General features: G+C 41.7%; 1 protein-coding gene across 1 annotated transcript; it reads left to right on the forward strand.

The window, feature by feature from the left end:
- Window positions 1–2,596: 2,596 nt before the first annotated feature.
- On the forward strand, window positions 2,597–17,510 carry ARGLU1 (arginine and glutamate rich 1). Its single transcript, XM_060769592.2, has 4 exons — window positions 2,597–3,161; window positions 12,016–12,241; window positions 14,514–14,597; window positions 16,713–17,510. Exons 1-4 carry the CDS (start codon window positions 2,803–2,805, stop codon window positions 16,875–16,877), a joined length of 834 nt encoding a protein of 277 aa, XP_060625575.1. The 5' UTR covers window positions 2,597–2,802; the 3' UTR covers window positions 16,878–17,510.
- Window positions 17,511–22,324: the final 4,814 nt, after the last annotated feature.

The raw sequence follows: 22,324 nt of genomic DNA on the forward strand, positions 1-22,324 counted from the left end.
CCAATAAAATCAGTAAAATGATAAAATCAGTAAAAACAATACAAACCTGGATCTTCCTCCTACCCATCAGTGTACAATTAACTCAAAGATCTGTTTTGGTTCCATTTCGACAATCCTGCCGATCTTACACATCTGGTTGTCTTATTTGGTTGTCATTGTCTAATTGCCTGGTTGCCCAAAGGCCTGGTTCCACAGCCATGTCTTCACCCTCCTCCTGAAGGAGAGGAGGGTTGGTGCTGTTCTGATTTCCCCGGGAGTGAATTCCACAGGTGGGGGGCCACCACTGAGAAGGCTCTGCTTCTCGTCCCCACCAGCCTCACTTGTGAGAGTGGTGGGGTCGAGAGCAGGGCCTCCCCAGATAATCTCAAACTCCGAGGTGGGACGTAGAGGGAGATATGTTCGGACAGATACACTGGACCAGAACCGTATAGGGTTTTGTAGGTTAAGACCAGCACCTTGAATTGTGCTCGGAATTGGACCGGCAGCCAGTGGAGCTGGCACAACAGGGGGGTGGTATGCTCCCTGTATGTCGCTCCGGTGAGCAATCTGGCTGCCGCACGCTGGACTAGTTGGAGTTTCCGAACAGTCTTCAAGGGCAACCCCACGTAGAGCGCGTTGCAGTAGTCTATCCGGGATGTAACAAGAGCGTGGACCACCGTGGCCAGAAGGCACTAAATTATTGAAGGCACTAAATTACAACTGAAAGGGGGGGGGGTGGTTTATAAGACTAAAATGTGACGTGATGTGATGCTGGAAAAGCATCATTATAGCCTAGTGGATGATCACTGCTGATGAAATGCAAAGGTGACCAGTGGATGGTGACGACAGTCATACGCGTGAAGCTGAAGAGAATATTTTAATAAAACCGTCAAATAATCCAATCTGCGGATGTAGAGGGCTCATTGTATTGCAATATATATTAATATATACCTTGAGCACCCAGAATTCCAAGATTCCAAATATAGTAGACTCTCAGTTAACGGGAACTCAAGCAACTGGTAAAAGTTTATTGACTGCCATTTAATTAAATATTGTCCACTCCATTCACAAAGCTGTTTTTAGAATACAGTAAAACTGTGTTATGTTGTTTTGCCTTGAATTACTACATTTCAGTATTAATATCAAGTCAACACAGAGTTTATGATATAGTATAGTAAAGGTAAAGGTTTCCCTTTGACATTAAGTCTAGTCATGTCCTTCTCTGGGGGGTGGTGCTCATCTCCCTTTCTAAGCTGAAGAGCTGGTGTTGTCCATAGACACCTCCAAGGTCATATGGCCAGCATGACTGTATGGAGCACCATTACCTTCCCACAAAAGCGGTACCTATTGAACTACTCACATTTGCATGTTTTCGAACTGCTAGGTTTGCAGAAGCTGGGCCTAACAGTCGGAGCTCAGCCTGCTCCCTGGATTCGAACCGCCAACCTTTCAGTCAACAAGTTCAGCAGCTCAGCGGTTTAACCTGCTGCGCCACCGGGAGCTCCAATGGTATAGTATAGGCTAAGTCTATTTTTAATAGTCATTCTCCAGCAACTAGAAACAATATTTATCCTGCATTTGCCAATCCCCATGGATGATTAACCGAGAGTCTACTCTTCATGTACTACAAATTACTAGCCATGTCCCAGTACTAGACAACTTCATTATGATTAAATTACTTCAAAATCAAACACTGAACCATAGGTAATTATGGAATGAGCTCGAAAAAGCATCTCGTTATCAAAAGCTCTCAAACCCCCATCACTATCTTATTAACCTCATTTCCGAACCTAAAGAAAAGGCAGTGCTGGTTAACTGAGAGTCTGCTGTATTCCAAAATCTGAATTTATTTGGTTGGTGGAAATAGTGGCACCTTTGCTTTTCGGTGGCTTAATGTATATGTTATGTATATGTTAGCACACAATAACTTTGTTTCATGTACAATAGTATTTAATATATTTGGTCTATATGTATACAGCGTGTATGAAACATAACTGAATTTCATGTTTAGACTTGGGTCCCATTTCCAAGATGGCTCATTATGCACATACAGCTGTCCCTCCACATTTCTGGGTCTCACTTTTGCAGATAGAGGGTTTCCCTCTAGGAATCTCTTTGCCATTTGCAGTCCTTGCCAACTAATGTGGAAGTTGACCATAAGGGCGCTGGAGGAGCTAGAGATTAATTCTTAAAGGTATCATCTCTCTTTTTTAGCATTTTTATTTGCAGTTTTTCACTTTCATTGGGATTTTGTGTCCCTAAACTCTGCATATACAGAGGGCTGGCTCTTTATGCAAATATAAGTATTCCAAAATCCCAATTATGAGACTCCCGAGTTGAGATCCTGATGATAAACTTAATGCTAAACCAGGGCCCGGGTCACTTTCGCCCTGCTCCGCCTACATCTCTTCAGTGCCGATCTTTCCCGAGTGCTTTCTTTCGCGCGTTCGGGTATTTCCGTGTACAACTCGCTGTCACGAAAACCTCCCACTCTTTTTCCATTCGGGTACTTCCGGAAAAGGCCACCCGATCGCGTTCGGGTCCTGCCGTAGAGGACTGCGGCGCTTTCCCTTCCCAACGCACAGCGGCGCGGTGCATTGTGGGGGCGGCGCGCGGCGGCTTGTGGGTGGCGAGGAAGGAGGAGAATCCTCGCCTCGGACTCGGGCGGCCGCCATCTTGTTTCGCCGCGGCCGGGCTTGGGGCCTGTTGCGAGGGAGGAACTGCCGCCGCCGCCGCTGCCCGGGAGCTTCGGCGCGGATGCGGTGGTGAGGGCCTTTCTGCCGGGGTCCGCGGAGGGCAGGGAGGCAGGTAGGCGCCCTCGGGATGGGCCGCTCCCGCTCGCGGAGCTCGTCCCACTCGAAGCGCGTCAAGAGCTCAAAGCACAACAAGAAGAACCGGAGCCGCTCGCGGTCCCGCTCCCGGGAGAAGGAGCGGCCGCACAAGCGCTCCAAGTCCCGGGAGGGCAAGCGGGCCCGGCGGAGGGAGTCCCGCTCGCGGTCGCGCTCCAACACCGCCCCGTCCCGCCGCGAGCGGGAGAGGGACCGCGAGCGGGAGCGCGCCTCCTCCCCGCCCGACCGCATCGACATCTTCGGCCGCACCGTCAGCAAGCGCAGCAGCCTCGACGAGAAGCAGAAGCGCGAGGAGGAGGAAAAGAAGGCCGAGTTCGAGCGGCAGCGGAAAATGTAAGAGGGCCGAGGGAAGGAGGGAGGGAGAGAGAGGGAGGGCGGCCTCCTCCTCCTCCAGAATAGATTATGAAACCAAGGGGAGCGCCCAGAGGCGGTTGCTGCAAGGCCCTCCCGAGGCCTGCGGGGCGCAGTGTGTGCCAGGGCCCGGCGCTGGCGGCGGAGGCCCGGCGCAGCACGTGTGTGGCTGCGGCGCCTGGCAAGGCCGGCCTCCCGAGCAAGCGCCCACCTCTCAGGCGCACACCATCTTGGGAGGACGGCCCCTTTTCCTGGCGCCTCGCCCCTTCCTCGGCCTCCTCTCGCTTTCAAGTCACCCTCTCCCACCTCACCACCAATTGGGCTGAGCTGTCACATTTGTTTTAGGCCAGTGGTTCCCAACCACTTTTTGACCAGGGACCACTCTCCAACATTACTACCACCAGTTTTTTGGTCAACGTTAGATTCGGTTCAGTTATTTGACCTGCTGATTCAGAATAGACCACATGGAATAGACCACATGGGAGCCCCCGGTGGTGCAGTGGGTTAAATCACTGAGCTGCCGAACTTGCTAAACTAAAGGTCACAGGTTCGAATCCAGGGAACGGCGTGAGCTCCCCACTGTTAGGCCCAGCTTCTGCCAACCCAGCAGTTTGAAAACATGCAAATGTGAGTAAATCAATAGGTACCACTCAGGCAGGAAGGTAACAGTGCTTCATGCAGTCCTGCTGGCTACATGACCTTGGAGGTGTCTATGGACAACGCTGGCTCTTTGGCTTAGAAACGGAGATGAGCACCAACCCCCAGAGTCGGACACAAGTGGACTTAATGTTATGGGAAAACCTTTACCTTTACCTAGACCAGTGGTTCTCAACCTGGGGTCCCCAGATGTTTTTGGCCTACAACTCCCAGAAATCCCAGTCAGTTTACCAGCTGTTAGGATTTCTGGGAATTGTAGGCCAAAAACATCTGGGGACCCCAGATTGAGAACCACTGACCTAGACTATGTCAGCTCAAATTTCTGATACAGAACATAAGCTACCCAGTAGTCACCATCTGCTTGTCCACAGAAAACCATATTTAACACTATAAGAGGGTTTTGCAAGATCAGTAATAGTGGGACTGTACACCATATTTTAGTTCTTGTGAACCACTGCTGGTTTAGGCAATTCCCATCAGTCAAGTTTCATTCTTCTCAGGGTTGGGAAGTTCCTGATTTGAAGGCCAGAAACCTTGTTTCCTGACATAAGGGATGCCCCCTCCTTGTATATACTGCTTGCTTATATCCCTTGAGGTTTAATTTCAGGACCCCTCCCCCCAATATGACGCCTGTTTCCTGACATAAGGTTTGGCCCCCTCCTTGTATATGGTGGTTGCTTATATCCATTGATATAGGTCTCCGGTGGCACATTGGATTAAACCGCTGAACCTGTTGACCCAAAGGTCAGCGGTTCGAATCCAGGGAACAGGGTTAGCTCCTGCTGTTAGCTCAAGCTTCTGCCAACCTAGCAGTTCGAAAACATGCAAATGTGAGTAGATCAATAGGAACTGCTCTGGCGGGAAGGTAACAGTGCGCCATGTGGTCATGCTGGCCACGTGACCTTGGAGGCATCTATGGACAACGCTGGCTCTTTGGCTTAAAAATGGAGATCAGCACCATCACACCCCCGGAGTAGGACTCGACTAGGCTTCATGTCAAGGGGAAACCTTTACCTTATATATTCATTGAGGTTTGATTTCAGTAGACCCCTTGCCTTTTTTTTCATTCTCTTTTATCTCAGGTTTGCAAGGGGGGCTCTTTTGCAAAGCAAGTCCCTGATCTGCAGGCCAAAAAGCTTCAGAATAATGCCCCTTCTATGCGAGTCCCCTTTGGGGAGATGAAGTGGGGTGATGATGATGATAATAATAATAATATTTGGTCCCTCCTTGTATCCATTGAGGTTTGGTTTCAAGACCCTCATGGTTATTCCAGTTTTCTCTTAGAAGATCTCCCCCTTCCCCATTTCTTTCCTCTCAGGGTTGCAGGTGGTCCCATTTGTGGAGGAAGACCTGGATCTGAGGGTCAGAAAACTTGCTCCTTGATCTAAGGCAGTGGTTCTCAACCTGTGGGTCCCCAGGTGTTTTGGCCTATAACTCCCAGAAATCCCAGCCGGTTTACCAGCTGTTAGGATTTATGGGAGTTGAAGGCCAAAACATTTGGGGACCCACATATTGAAAACCACTGATCTAAGGGATGTTCTCTCCTTTTATATACTGGGCTCTTGGTGTCCACTAATGTTGAGTTATAAAAAAAAATCAATGGGTATTTGTCTTATATTTATAGGAATGAACAATCCTTATTAATAGTAATTTATGTATTATTATAAGTATTTTGCAAAGTAAGTCTATGATTTGAAACCGGAAAGCTCATTCCTTGATAGAAGGAGTGTTTTCCTTCTTTTATACAGTGGTACCTCAACATACAACACAGGAACATAAAGTTAAAGGTTGATACAGGCATTTGCCAAAATATGTACCAGAAGAGTGATGACTAGGAATATACTATGGTTCCTTTGTATCTGCAGTGTTTGTTTCCAGGACTCCCATGTTTACCAAAATGAAGTTCAAGTTCTATTATACACAGCAGTGTAGTAAAATGGTGTAAAATGGTAAAATCAAAGTTTTGAGAGGTCCAAGTCCCCTTCCGTATGTTAATTGTGTACCCTGCTTCAAACTTTGAGGAGAGGCAGGTAATAAAATTTGTCATTATTACTTTACAAGGAAGTCCCTTGTAAAGTAGGGGCCCAAAGCACACTCTTTGATATAAGGGATACCCCCTTCTGAGGGTTGGATAGCTATTCCTAATATACTGTGAGCATTTGGTATCCATTGAGGTTTCATTCCAGGATCCCTATTGATACCAAAATCCATAGATGCTGAAGTCCCATTATACACATACGCACATTATAGAATTGGGATCTTTATATAAAATGCCAAAAGGATTGATTGCTTTTGGGATTTAAAATATATTTTTCAAACTGTGAATGGTTGCATCTGTAGATGCAGAGAACCAACTGGACTGAACAAGATACTGGAAGAAAACTGTTTGGTGATGTGGCACCTTCATAGAATGCATCATGTAATTTGTTAATTTGGACAATACATTAGTTTTGCAGAGAAATACACGACTAGGTTAACTGAAGTCAGTACTCTCATTTGCTACTTATATAGAATTCAAATTTGTTGTTAGTTACTTCCTGATTGTCAGTCTTGCATGCCATTAATTTTAGCTGTCCCTTATTATTTTGAAAACATGGCAATTCTGTTCACAGCTCGCTTAAAAGTTAACATTAATCCACTTCATGAGCCCCCCTTTCCCCTGTGCCTGGAGAAGGCAGTTCTGTTACCTAAATATTGAATTTGGTGTATGGGCAGAAAACTAGTTACAGTAAATTGGATGGAGGGTTTTTGCTGAGAGAGCCCTAACTGTTTTTTTTTTCTTAAATTTTAGCAAACATCTACAAATACGTTATTTCATTCTCATCATAATTTGCATTACTATATGCTTTAAGCTTAAGCATTACTATTCTGAACATAGGGTCCGTAATGCATTAAACAGTGATATGAAGAGGTAAAATGTGTACATCTGAGTACAAAATATAGAACTGCTCCAGTTGTTCATAAACCACTTTGCCTCAGTTTGCGTCTTCACCCTGCTATATTTTGCTTTCATTATATTCTAACTGAATATTCACTGCAAGGGAGGCTTGATGTATTTCATGTTCGAGCACATAGTGATCCTTTCTTTACCTAGATTACGAGATTTGATAAATAGCATAAAGTAGAGCAGGGGTCCTCAAACTTTTTAAATAGAGGGCCAGGTCACAGTCCCTCAAACTGTTGGAGGGCCGGATTATAATTTGAAAAAAATGAATTAATTCCTATGCACACAGCACATCTCTTATTTGTGGTGCAAAACCACTTAAAAACAATTCAATAATTAAAATGAAGTACAATTTTAACAAATATAAACTTATTAGTATTTTAATAGGAAATGTGGGCCTGCTTTTGGCTGATGAGTAGGATTGTTGTTGTTGCTGTTGTGTGCTTTCAGGTCACTTCAGACTTAGGTTGACCCTGAGCGAGGGCCGGGTAAAAGACCTTGGAGGGCCGCATCCGGCCCCCGGGCCTTAGTTTGAGGACCCCTGAAGTAGAGCATTATGCATAGTAGGCTGGTGACAAGTGGAGGCTCAAATCTTGAATGCACAGGATACACTTTCTCAGAGCAGAGAGCAGACAGGGTTGCACCCAAGGTTATAGATTGGGAAACTGCTCAAATTTTATAAAAATGTGAAAGGACACATACAGACAAGCAGAATAAATCCCTCTGTAATATAGTGAGAACTGCTAATGGAGTACTGTTGACAACAGTAACAAATAAAAGCAAATGCATTTATTCTAATTATTAATTACTTGCCTTATTCTAGTTTAAACAACATTTTCTTCCCAGTATTAAAAATCCGTGGATGTGACACAAGCACCTGCTTGTCCGATTTTGTTGGATTCTTTTCAGTTTGTGAAACCCGAGGATGTGGACAAGATACTTGGAGGAATGAGACCCACCACGTCCATCCTAGACCCCTGCCCATCCTGGCTTCTGAAGGAGGCCAGAGGGGGATTGGCCGAGTGGGTAACGGTGGTGGTTAATGCCTCCCTTCGGGAAGGCAAGATTCCAGCGAGCCTAAAACAGGCTGTTATAAAGCCGCTGTTGAAGAAACCATCACTTGACCCCACTAAATTGGACAACTTTCGGCCTGTTTCCAATCTTCCCTTCTTGGGCAAAGTCATGGAAAGCGTGGTGGCCTCACAACTCCAGGTATTCTTGAGAGACACGGATTATCTGGATCCGGCACAGTCTGGTTTCAGACCGGGACATGGTACCGAGACGGTCTTGGTCGCCTTAGTGGATGATCTGCGCCGGGAGCTAGACAGGGGGAGTGTGTCCCTGTTGGTGCTCCTGGACCTCTCAGCGGCCTTCGATACCGTTGACCACGGTATTCTTCTGGGGCGCCTTGCAGAGATGGGTCTTGGGGGCACTGCTCTGCAGTGGCTCCGGTCATTTCTGGAGGGTCGTACCCAGAAGGTGTTATTGGGGGACTCCTGTTCAACGCCACAGCCGTTGACTTGTGGCGTTCCTCAGGGTTCCATCTTGTCCCCCTTGCTGTTTAACATCTACATGAAGCCGCTGGGTGAGATCATCCGGAGTTTCGGGGTGCGGTGTCATCTGTACGCAGATGATGTCCAACTCTGTCACTCCTTCCCACCTGCTACTAAGGAGGCCGTCGAAGTCCTGAACCGGTGCCTGGCCGCTGTAATGGTCTGGATGAGGGCGAACAAACTGAAACTAAATCCAGACAAGACAGAGGTACTCCTGGTCAGTCGCAAGGCCGAACAGGGTATAGGGTTACAGCCTGTGCTGGACGGGGTCGCACTCCCCTTGAAGGCGCAGGTTCGCAACTTGGGTGTGACCCTGGACTCATCGCTGAGCCTGGAGCCTCAGGTTTCAGCGGTGACCAGGGGAGCATTTGCACAGCTTAGGCTCGTGCGCCAGTTGCGCCCGTATCTTGGGAAGTCTGACTTGGCCACGGTGGTACACGCTTTGGTCACATCCCGTCTCGACTACTGCAACGCTCTCTACGTGGGGCTGCCCTTGAAAACGGCCCGGAAGCTTCAGCTAGTCCAACGCGCGGCAGCCATGTTGTTAACGGGAGCAGGACGCAGAGAGCATACAACGCCCCTGCTGTCCCAGCTCCACTGGCTGCCGATTTGCTACCGGGCCCAATTCAAGGTGCTGGTGTTATCCTACAAAGCCCTAAACGGTTCCGGCCCAAAATACCTGGCAGACCGCATCTCGGCCTATGAGCCCACGAGGACCTTGAGATCATCCGGGGAGGCCCTTCTCTCGGTCCCGCCTGCCTCACAGGCACGTCTGGCGGGGACGAGGGAGCGAGCCTTCTCGGTGGTGGCCCCCCGGCTGTGGAACACCCTCCCTGCTGAAGTTAGACAGGCGCCCTCCTTGATGGCCTTTCGTAGGGGCCTGAAAACATGGCTCTTCGAGCAGGCCTTCAACTGAGGGTATTGTTGGAACGACACTGGAATGTACTAGGACTATGAGATCGGCTATGACCCCAGGATTTGACGAAGCGGATTTTTAGCATAAGTATATGTTATGTTGTAGTAGTCTGGTTTGTATTGTTGTGATTTACTGTACACTGTCTTTCTATGTGCTGTTCACCGCCACGAGTCGCCCTAGGGCTGAGAGTGGCGGTCAATAAAGGCAAGAAATAAAATAAATAAATAAAATACATACTATCATTTTGTATGCAATGTAAAATAAATTACATTGTATATATGCATAATTTTTAATCAGCAATAAATGGGATGCTAGGATGTTACTATACATTTTATTGGGATAGTAACCAGTTGTTCATACAAATACATACATGTAAGTTGTTTGTTTGTGTATAGTTGGGGTTTATTCAACCCTTCTTTCATTGGCATGTTATTCAGAGAAGTGGGATATATTATCATGTGCTGTTGTTGGCATGAAAAAAATAACAGGTGCAGTATTTTATTGATTTGTGGTTGAAGAAACTTAGAAATTTTACTCAACCTAAAGAAGGAATTGTCCGCCTGGTGAAAGTTCAAGAACTTTCATTACATTATCTTGCAGAATTGTTACTTGCATATATTTCTCTACATTTTTAACATTTGTTCTTAGAATTATTTTTAATGGATTCTTTATACACACATTCTTGTACAGAAGGCTTGCTCTTTGAATTAATGTGTGCCACTACTTAAAATACTTACATTGATATGTCAGTTGATATCTAATCTCAGTGAGAAGTATAATGTTGATCCATTATTCACTTATACTGAAATATGGAGTTTGAAGATCATTAATGCTGTGTTTTCCTATATTGTTCTGTGTTTCCCAGTCATGATTTATGTAAGCAAGATTTGATCAGAGGGTGTTTGCTATTGCAGAGGACAAGAAATTTGCCCTAAGTCATCCAGTGGGTTTCCAGGCCAAGTAGAAATTTGAACCCTGGTCTCCTGGAGTCTTAGTTTAACACTCAGGCCACTATACTGTACGGGCTTTGGTCTTTTTCTTTTAAGCAATTGAACATTACCTTGTTGTTGATTTTCCAAGAAAGGCAAACTGGTGACAGGATTTGATTGATATTTTGCTAGTATACAAGTCCGTGTATTTTGAAAATTAGTGAATACTTGTTTATGGAGTGGGCAAGTTAAACTGGGTTTAATAATCAAAATGGTAAGCAAAACCCAATTATTGATATGGGGAAGAGTTGTAGCTGGTGCTAAAATACAGTGAGCACTAGTTAGCTTTTGAAAATCAACACATTTTAGAACAGATGAGTTCTTATGCCCAGCTTCTTTCATATCACATTTTAAAAAGGTGCAATTTGCCTGAAAACTTTGAGTTACCCTGAAACAAAGTAAACAAAGTTGTGGGTAGCCGACATTGTGAATTTTAAACTTATGTTAATGCCTCATATGTTAATAATTGGGTTTCTGCCCATTAAGATGCTTTTCTCATACTTTCTTAAGATCCTGCTACAAGTATTTGGACATTACACTGGTAAAAGCTGCCAATCAATCTACATTTGTTGCAGTCTTACAGCTTCACATAATGTAGGAACTATACTTAACATGTCTGAAAAGCTCATCAGTCAAATAACATCCCAAAGTGATCTAGATCTGGACAGCAGATGCAAAAATATCTCCAACATGTGTGACAGGGAGATGTCTTGCACCTTACTATTACTATTCTAAATACTCCATGTGTACTTTAAAGTAAGAGATTGGCTGACAGCACGATAAACTCCAGTGGGAGTTCCTCCTATACAAGGAATATTCCTCAACTTCTAACAGTACCAAATTTGGATTCAGCATAATATCCCAAAAGTTAATCATATGTAGTTATTAATTTAAAATAGGCAGGATTTCGGCATAGGCTTCTAATAAAATCAGTTGAGCTACGTGTTTAACGATTGAGAAAGGTGCCTAATGTTTTTGACCCTCATGGTTGCAAAGAAAGAGGATATAAATGTGAAGCTGTTATTTACTGGAGACTGGAATGCATCATAAATAAACTTTTCCTCCAGTGGTTTCTAACACCTGATTAAGAATGAATATTATTCTGGACTCCTGTTCCATCATATCTGTTTAAAATACCCATCTTATGATAGCTAAGCATCTGCTGGATTAAAATAGACGACATATAAATTACATTGCAGTGTTCAAATAGGCAAACATTGTGCCTCTGGCTTGAGATGTCCTTTTTGTGCTGCTGCTGTTGTTGAATCCTCTGTAGCTAGAAGCTTTTTCACCAAATCTGTATTTTTATCCAGTTGTGTAGGCTTTCTTGTGTATTGACCTTAACAAAGATTTGTGCTTTTACAATTGCTTGAAATTGCTTCTCTGTTGCTGTAAAAATGATAGTTTGAGAAGGCTCTGTATTGTATCACAAATACATCTAATTATTTTTTTATGAAATTAATGCAAGGTCATTGTGCTCTAAAATCGTGAGAACACTATAATTTTCATGAGGTTAGATTGTATGTTAGCAGGAATAGAATTTTTTGTTTTAACAATATTTTGGATTAGCATTCTTGGAATTAAACTCTCATGCTGCTGTGAACAGTAACATGGCATCAAATATAGGAGTATTTCTACTTTTATATGAATACATGTAAATTACAGGCATAGTGATGTGCAGTATTTTGCATGGTAATACTGATGTATCTGTGAATAAGTGTAAATTGACTTGTTTGAGGGGATTACAATTCTTGACCTAGTATTTCTGTCTTTTCAGCCGACAGCAAGAAATAGAAGAGAAGCTCATTGAAGAAGAGACAGCCAGAAGAGTTGAAGAGCTTGTGGCAAAGCGAGTGGAAGAAGAACTAGAGAAACGGAAAGATGAGATTGAGCGGGAAGTTCTCCGCAGGGTGGAGGAGGCTAAGCGCATCATGGAAAAACAGTTGCTCGAAGAACTCGAGCGACAGCGCCAAGCTGAACTAGCAGCACAAAAGGCTAGAGAGGTAACGCTCGGTCGTTTGGAAAGTAGAAACAGTCCATGGCAAAACTTTCAGTGTTGGGTTGTGCCTCCTGTTGCGTTCAGAAGGAGATGGAATACAGCAAATCTAATTCCCTTCTTGTGTAAACTTGCATTGCTGCGAAACCTAATTTCTAACCTATTCAGAGGAACTCACTGATACCTAAAACAGTTATTCTCCTAAAACCTGTGCAAGGATACTTGAATTTTAATGGAACTGACCTACATATTTGAGAACTGTTTGAAACTTTTGCCATGGCTGCAGGATATATCCACAGTCCTTTTTTACTGGGGGAATGGGTTAAACAATTTGTAACTATGTATCCTTCCTTTGTTTGTTTTACCTAGACTGTAAGAGGCTTCACGCCTTCAGTCAGTGGGAGAAAGTAAAAGCAGGGTCCAGCACTGAGTTGCAGTACTGCTTTTAAAAGACTTAGATTTTATTGTTCTCCCTTTAAGGCAATCATGCATTCTTTCTGAAAACACAGTGGACTAATTCTGGGACTCTGATCCTGTTCACTTTCTTCACAAAAGGCTTATGCCAGATTCATGAGATCCATTTTTTTTCAGTGACTACTAACAACTCCTTCTTTTTCTCTAGACTAGAGAGTTGTAAAAGAGCAGGTTGTCCTTGTCTGACGTTGAGCTAAACATGTGACTTCTTCTGTCAGCAGCTGGAGCAGAAGCTGAAAATGTCTTTCTGTGAGACAGTAACTTGCTACTGGAGATTTTAATGCTTGCTAGCACTAATCACTCCAGGATCCTAAAATTCTGAAGTTGCATTCCTTTTGAATTTTTATGAAAATAGTTGTCAGACTATTCTGACAACTCACTCCTTTTTCCTGTTTGGGGATCTCACTGAGTTGTTCTAGTTATTTAGGAGAGAAGCTTCAGTAAGCTCATTTTCCCCTTGATAATTTTTTATTATGATACAGCATGTTTAAATTTTTTTAAAATTGCATGTGCTGTAAATTCAGGTTAATTTTTGCAAATCAAAATTTTGGCTTTAAGCAGCTACTGAATTATTTCAGATATCAATTCTTTAAAAAAAATTAGTGCAATGGATTTTGGTAAAATAATGATCTAAAACTTTCCCCATTTCCAAAAACTTGATAATTAAACAGCAGCGAGCAAACATGATAGTGACTGATCTCCTCAGGACTTTTACTAGACAACATAATCCTGAATTCCTGGAGTGAAGGGTGCCAACTTATAGCTGGTGACTTGACATAGCAAGAAGGTTTTCCCACACATGTTGTTCCTATTAACTATATTTTTGTGCAAACCTTGGGATAATTATAACAACTTCCAAAAATAAGGTAACTTGAATATTCATCCTGGTTACTGAAATTACTCTTGAATCTTACGGTTTGCGTAATGGAATTTCTTTAAAATTATAAAGGAAACTCAGTTTCAGATTTGATTTCAATTTCTGATTTTCCCTGGACTCCTGAATCCAGTTTAAATTGTAAAAAGACAGTTTGATGCTGTCTTTAAGCTTGTCACACTATAGGATATTCAGTTCCAGTTGCCCACGAAGGAAACCCATAGTTCCACGGAATATGGATTACCATTTGTACTTTTTGCTAACAGTAAATGTATTTTTTTCTTATTAATTGTTTGCTTAGGAATGTTTTATATAATTTTTGTTCCTTCTTACCGTAAACATCTGCATTCCTCAGCTCAGCCTTCCTTGTATGTTGTTTCTTTATAAATGGTTGAGCTGCTGATGCAGGCATTGCCAAGCTAACAGTACAAATCATTTTAAAGAGGAAGCTGGCGCGTATGGCAGCCGAGGAGCACACTCTGCAGGACACTGGACAAGACAGTAAATATTCAACTTTTAATGCTGATTAAAGGAGTATAGGTAAAGAATACGTAGGTATACATGATTGGTGAGACAAACTATTCACTTTATTTATATTTTATATATTTCTCTTTTAATTTGGTAAATACTATCCAGTTTTTGTAGTTGTCCTTGTTGATTTGTGTGATATTAAAATATTAGTAATAACTGGTGAGGAGTCTCTGATTAGGGAGGGTTTAGTTGGTTGCTGTTTGGACTGGGAGGGATGATTTAAATTTAGCACTAGAGACCAATTTTAGTGGCTGCACCGTTTGCTGTTTGAAAGACAAAGATGGTGGCTATAAAGCTGCCCCTTTAAATCAGTTCACAAAAGCAATTCCTAGGAAGACTAGTGCAGATGGGTGAGTTAGTATGTTACCTTTCTAACATCTTACCCTGTCCTCCCGTTTAGGAGGAAGAGCGTGCAAAGCGTGAGGAGCTAGAACGAATACTAGAAGAGAATAATCGAAAAATCGCAGAAGCACAAGCTAAATTGGTAAGTAGAAACGTATTCATGTGGTTTGAAATTTTGTCCTTTGAATTCCTATCAAGGAAGACTATCCTCTTTGAGTGCCCTCAGAAGTGGGTACGTTGCTTTTAACATGGTATCATTTGCTCCTAATGCTCCTAATGCTGTCCTGCTCCTAGAAACAGGTGAATTCCCACGGAATACTATGACCTGGACTCTAAAAATGAACCTATGGTTAAAAACAATGGCATTCAAACTGGGAACAGGTTTACTACATCACCTCTCTCATGAAGCCTCCAAACGTCTTTGGGCGTGGAGGACCGAACGAAAAGCAGCCTCAAATGGACTACCTGCACCCCTTACGCTCCTTTTGGGATTCAAAATGGCACAAGAATCCCTGAAGCAAAGGTTGCAGGATATTGCCCTGGGAGAACTTAGAGCCCACTCAAATTCACCATGTTCCCCCAGAGTCCTAAATTCTCTGTACAGGAGCCATTTAAGACATGTGAATACCTTAAAAGCCTTTCAGTGAGTAAATAAATATTGCAGACTTTACAAAGGTGAGATTAAACATACTTCCCTCAGAGCTGCTAAGAGGCAGACTGTCTGGAATTCCCTAACCCCAAAGACTATGCCCCTGTGGAGGAAATGAAATAGAAACAATAGAACACATTTTATCGCAGTACTGCTACTTCACAGTGCAGCATAGCTAACTTTTATATCCAATCCTGTCCCGCATGACCAGCCATCCCCCCAGAGTATTGTTAGATATCTTTTAGAGGACAAGTGTCACAGGGTGACTCGCATAGTGGCAAAATTCCTCGCAGCGGCAATAAGGCTGAGAAAGCAACTAACCTCCAATAGGGGTAGTACTTGAAACCATGTAGATGTATCTTGTACAATGGGCTGCTGAGATGAGAGAATTTATAATGACTTGGTTTTACTGATGGGTCTATGGACCGTAATAAATGTTGTTGTTGTATTCATGTGATGGAATAAATATGCAGTGCAGCCAGGTATTGTGTTGAGCATCCTTAGATAGTTGTAACCAGTGGAGTTAAGAGCATTTGACTCTATGCTGGATTGTTGTAGGCTGTTGGGTTGAGGGTCATAGGTCTCTGCTCTTAGGATTTCCAAAACTTGGCTGTAAAAGGTTGGGCAAGTATCCAGAGTCGCTATGAATGGACAGTGAAAAAGAGATCAAGCAGTATTTCTGTTCTATATATAAGTGTTTGTGGTTCGATGCACGGTTTTGTATAACAACATTTTCATTTTTGTCCATGTGTTTGTGTGAACAGAATGATATGCTTGGAATTGGCTTCAGATATTGCTTGGTATAAAAAAGTTTTTTCTGCGCTCTGAAAAAGCATCTTTACACTTTTATCTCTTGTTCATTTTTAAACTGGTTTCTGAGATCTTACCTCTTTATTCTGCGGATTCTAATAAAACCTCAGTCTAAGACATACCATCTCTGCAGGAAGACATTTCTTAATTATCTTTGCAGTTGTGCTACTGTTTTTGTCATGCATATTCTATTACTGTGAATACCTGTTTCTTTAAAAACAGCAAATGCCTTGGATTTGTAATGAAAAGAACTTCAATATTATGTTGTTTAAAGTCTGGAGTGAGAAGTGTGTGATTTTTCAGACAAGCACTATTTTTGGGATCCTCTATTGATGACCCCAAACTCCAGGGGACAAAATATTTTTTAAAAAAAGTTAATCCAAAAACAGCTAGCAGATGGGGGAGATTTTAAAATGCTACTCTTCATCCCATACAAACATCCAAGAAAGAAAGAAAAAACACAACTGGTAGCTGAAAGTGATGCGACATCACTTTCACCCACCCAAAATAGAATCCATGGCAGCATACTTCAGCAATAAGAAAATGAGTGGTTCAGTCTTGAGTTCTGAGTTTTAAGATTTCATAATGTGGATTTGATCCCTCGTTATAAAAATAATCCCTTCTATTTTGTTTTCAGCTGTTGTTAAATAATTTAGTGATGTAGCATTTGAGATTCATAGCAAATACATTTTGCAACACAGTATCTTTTGAGTGTTCATGTTGGAGTAACAGATGATGAGAAAATATATGTGCTATTTTTAGGAAATACATTATCTAAATTCTATGTTTGTGTTACAGGCTGAAGAACAATTGAAAATTGTTGAAGAGCAAAGAAAAATTCATGAGGAAAGGATGAAACTAGAACAAGAAAGACAACGTCAGCAAAAGGAAGAACAAAAAATTATCCTAGGCAAGGGAAAGTCTAGGCCCAAACTGTCATTCTCACTTAAGAGTCAGGATTAAATTTCAGCTCTGAACTCTCATGGAAAATGAAACAAACTCTGTATAGTAGCTTCATGTTGAAGTGTTTTTTTTATTTTCTTTTGTGATTTTTTTTCTTTTTGGACATCTGAAAAGTTAGCTTGTTCTAATAGGGGCTGTGCTCTGCATCTCTTATTTTAATCTCAATTGAGTTAGATCCTTATCAGATCATTGACTTCTTAAATAATATAATCTCATCTTGTTTTGGTTCTGCGATAAAATGGCTTGATGTAGATCAGGTCACTTTATAAATTATGTATGATCTGATAAGGTTTTTACTGACCCACTGATCTCAGAGTTATACTCTGATGTTAACTATTAATGCTGGTTTTGCTGAATTTTTTTTTAAAGTTCGGCAAAAGTATTGGTAAATTCCCACAGTGTACTGGATCCTCAGTGGTGTGTTATATCAGTGTCTTATGATGCTATCCCACTGTTGTGCTTGATGTTCCTGATACAGGTAAGGAAAACGTTGGTCAGTGTTTCTGGAGATGTGTAAAGGGAGTTCAGTATTGTATCTGCTAGAATTGTTTTTATTCCACTGATAAAATTCAACCAGCATTCCCAATTGTGTAAATAAATTAATTTGCTGAATAAAGTGAAGTCTTAAATTAATATGTTTAAGTATTTTTTTTAGTGCATGTATGTTTATATTATGAAAAGAAATCTTATTTTCCCCTATTCAAAAGCATACTAAGCATAGTTGTATGAAGGTCACCAGTATTTTTTTTCATACTTTCGGCTCCAGGCTTTCACATACATTTGCAACTACTTCAGTTGTACTGTTAAGTGGCTGTTTTTGGTTCAGTGGTGGTTTTATTTTAATTGAGCTTTTATTTATCAGCAGCCTTCCCTTTCTCTCTCTCTCTCTCTCTCTCTCTCTCTTTCTCTCCCCCTCCCCCCTCTCTCGGGCAATAATCAAGAAAACTATTTCATGTTTGACTAGAGAAATTTCTGATTCATGATATGTCCATACTTCTTGAAACTTTCTTCATTTTTAAAAGTAATTTTATGGTATTTATTACTTTAAGAATAAGTCAAAATTTCCTTAGGTTTCTAAACAAGTTTCACATTTCTTTGATCTTTACTTTTCCCCCCTTTGGTCTACCCTAAATCCAAATATATTTACTCCTGTGATCCTGAATATGTTCACTGTTATAGTCACAGTATGTGATACTAGATCAGTAGAATTGATCTATGCTGTGTGAAGCACTTACTTCTTGGCATGACAAGTCTTGCAATTCAGTCATTACAATAATTTTGTAATGAGAGCAATTTTCATGGATATTGTAATGATAAAAACAAATGCAGTTTGTCCTGAAAGCAAAGCCGGTGATGTGCAAGTAATTCTAGCACATCCCTCTTCCCTGTTTTTTTATGCCTGGCTTAAGGGTTAATCCATCTAACATAACTGTTATGGAGTTTTGCTCAGCTGTCATGTACTATATCTACTAGATTTGAAGAATTCATGGTTTATTTTTAATGTCTTATTTCAGCTTTGAAGGAAAATGGTTCAAATAGTAATGGTGCCCTTCTAGTTTTGGAAATATGTAATATCTTTTGTGCCAGGTTTCCAGTCTGTGGTCCAGATCTGGAGCAACTTCCTGTTTTGCTTGCCCAGAATACAAGATTAAAAGTTAATGATGAAATACACCATTGAACAGTCAGTATTTTTGAGAATGTTTATAATAAATTAATACTGCTGTAAGAATTGTGCTGCTCTTAATTCCACCTACATTTATTTAAATTCTAGCAAAACATTCCTAGAAATGTCAAGTTGTTTGAAGTCTCAGTAGTTTGCTTTAATCTATGTGCCCTGATATGGTTTATATCAATTTCTCAGACTGTGCTCCTCCAGATGTTCTGGGCTTTAGCTTCCGCAATTCCTAACAATTGGTAAGATGACTGGGATTTCTGGAAGCAGAAGTCCAAAATACCTAGAGAAACAGTGGTTTAAATAAAGAATGTGATTGCATTATATTGTAGAGGGAGGGATAGTAAATTTGTGGAAAGGTGCATAGACTCATTAACATATTCAGTGCATTTGACAGCTTAGATCTGAAATCGTTTCATACTAATGCAAGTGTTCCCTGAGTTTTGCTCAGGATGGTCTTGAAACAAGAGTAATTGTTGCACTGTTCTTTCTCCATTTCCATTCTGTTGTGAGGGCTCCCCACTATCACAGAGCAGACTTTCAGGGGGTATAAGGGAATAATCTGAAAAATCACCTCTATTCCATCAACAGAAATGTTGCATTAAATCAAAATGCCAGTGAGCAGTCTTTCTGATCATCATAAGATGGGGCATGAATCCCAGAACATACAATTTGCTAGGTTGATTTTTTTTTTCCTTTATAGAATACTGAAAGGGAAACTCTGTATTGGAATAGGTATTGGGTTAAAAGTAAAGTGTTGACATAACATATCAAAACCTGTAACAATGACACTACATAAAGCAGCTAGTATACACACAGAACATAACCGTTCCAAGAACTGATGCCACACTGGAAGAGGAATATTGTATAACTTTGCAGCTTCTGCTAAAAGAAACAAGTCCTGGTTTTTGCATAGTGTTCTTTGAGACATTGCAAAACCCACCAGCAGTAGACCACAGTGAACTTACGGCTTCCCGTGAATAAAAATAGATTGAATGCAAGTGGCTGCTCAACAAAGAAAAGTAAGCAGTGCTTGTTTCTCTGCTTTTATTGTACATCAAATAATCATTACAGTGGCTTAGGACAATATTACTGACAGAATCCCAACTTTGGGAAAATATAAATATGGTCTAAGAGCAAGGACAGTTTAGTAGTTTGAGTACTGGACTAGACTGCTCGGAGATTGGGGTTTAAATCTGCTGTGAACTAGAAACTGACTGAATGTTGTGGAGCAAGTCACACTCTTGGCAACAGAGAAAGTCCATGGCAAACCCCTCTAGGGAAAAAAAAACCCTGTCAAGAAGGCACCCAAGAACAACAAATGTAATAAAAACACCAATAATTAAGATAAATTGTCCTTATCATATTAATCTAGCACACGACGGTCGCTTTACAATTTGACAGGAATGTTTACTTTAATGAAAATGTCACTTCATAAACAGGACAACAAAGTGGTCCAATCACTGATCAGCTTTCTTAAGCAAAATATATGTGGAATTTCCTATTTCTTCTTGGATTTTCATGTTACAAGGAAAGATACACAGAAAAAATGTTTAAGGCCTCTGTCAATTCTTGAACTCTTTCCAGGGTAGACATTTCTCCCAATAAAGCATTTTTGCCAAGAAAACTTCTTGATAGGGCCACTGTAAATTAGAATTGACATGAATGCATATGACAAAGAGGAGGGTTTAGAAAAAGATGACATGGATTCTTTGTGTGGGGATGGGTTCTGTTTCCTAGTACACTGCTGTGGTTTGAAATGGGCAGTTGATTGGTTCTACCATTGCATTTTCCATGTTCATTTTTCCCTATTGGATGACATGAAAGAGTGAGATGGTGTCCTGATAGCAGTGCTTGGTTTCCATATAAAGGTATCAAAATATATGGATAACTGCCAAGGAACCTTCACAGATTACTGCAGTTGTTCCCAGACATGGAAACAGTTGCCACCTGATGAATAAGTCTGAAAAAGTTAATATTGATTAACTTTTAGTACCTCTGTTTCGACTGGGGAACTAAGGAAGGAAACTGGCTAAGGGTAGTTGATGGGAAACGTATTCTATGTGCTGAATCAAAGGGGAGTATTCTTTTGTAATTTATTATTTTTCTGTTGCTGACTTTTCCTGTTTTGTGGGTCAGTCTCAGGAGCAGCTGCCTTCCTTAAACTTATTTCCCAGGCACTTTCTCTGGATCTTTCCACTGTAATAGTGGAGGTTTTTAACATGATCCTCATTTTTGTTTTAAAAGTTGACATTCTCTCCTTACTTGAGACCAAGCAGCTTCAGTTCAGGCGGCATCTAGCCCTGGCTACCGACTGGTATGTGCTTGCAAAAGCCCAGTGTGAAGAAGCAGGGCGCATCAACGGTGTAGAATTAATGTAGTTTGACATCACTTTAACTAGTGTCTCTATACTATGGAAACATGGAAGCTGGAATTTGAAATCCCTTTCATTTTCTCTGCCAAAGTGTGCCAGTGCCTCACCTTTCAAATGGTAAATGGCAGTACAGGTGCCCACTAAGTCTCATTGAACACCATGGCAAGATTGAGCAAACAGGCAATATTTTTGCTCCTCCAGCTTTCACAGGGAAACCTACTTAAGGTGAATCACAGGGTTATGTTCAAGGGAAGGGCATTGAAAAGCCCAAAAGTTCTCCAACAATGACTGCTGCTGGATTTGGGAATCCAGAACAAGTGATAAGCTGATCAGATTTCCAAAGCAAAACAGAAAAGTGAGGGTCTGTATGGATGCATGTAGGTTTAGCAGCCAAAGATTAACCAGCAAAGCAACTGGCCCCGATCCTATTCCTCTGATGCTACCAAAAAGTAGATAGTCAGTCCCAGGGATTGCATTAAACGTTTCTTTTTTAAAAAAGGTTGTACACCTGCCTTATTTTACCTTGAAATTGAAGTAAAAATAGTGCCTCACTTCCAGAGGGAGGTTCCACGCTCTCTGTATGATACCCTGTTTTGAAGTTGCTTCATTCTCAGATGAAGAAAAGCAAATCTGCTGAATCCCATAAACACTTTTAATTTCAAAGGATAGTCGGTGACTTTAGAGGAAGCATCCAGACAAGAATGATTCATAGCTGGCGCTTCTGACCCAGAATTGCTGGCTGAGCAAGGTCCCGGTATAACTCCTTTCTACACTTTGATCACTTGGCTCAAGAGCCATGGTGGTGCAATGGGTTAAACCCATGTGCCGTCTGAATTGCTGACCTGAAGGTTGGGTGGTTCATATCCGAGAGACAGGGTGAGCTCCTGTCTGTCAGCTTCAACTTCCCATGCAGGGACATGAGAGAAGCCTCCCATAGGATGGTAACACATCCGGGCATCCCCTGGGCAACATCTCTGCAGACAGGCAATTCTCTCACACCAGGAGCGCAAGTCGCTTCTGACATGATTTTAAAAAACTTGGTTCGTTTAAACTGCAAAGACAAGGTGTAATCTGTAGGCAAGGAAAAGCCTTTAACTGCAGGGGGAGAGTTTGGAAAGGTTCAGGTTTAAGGCCGGAGCCTGAATACCTTGGAGGTGCCAGATTCTGTATTATCTTGGAAGCTTAGAAGGGTTAGCTCTGATTAGTACTTGGATTGGGAAGCCTAGTGCTGTAGGGTGGACCCAATTTCAATGATGGACCCAATTTCAAAGCAGTCTGTTTCAGGATGACAGCATGTCACAATTATACAAGAAGCTACAAATGCTTTATTAACTATCTTGAGCCAAAAGCAAATGTAATAAATAACTGCAAACTGTGACCTCTTCCACACAGCTGAATAAA

This window comes from Anolis sagrei, chromosome 3, assembly GCF_037176765.1.
Source record: "Anolis sagrei isolate rAnoSag1 chromosome 3, rAnoSag1.mat, whole genome shotgun sequence".
NCBI classification, from domain to species: Eukaryota; Metazoa; Chordata; class Lepidosauria; order Squamata; family Dactyloidae; genus Anolis; species Anolis sagrei.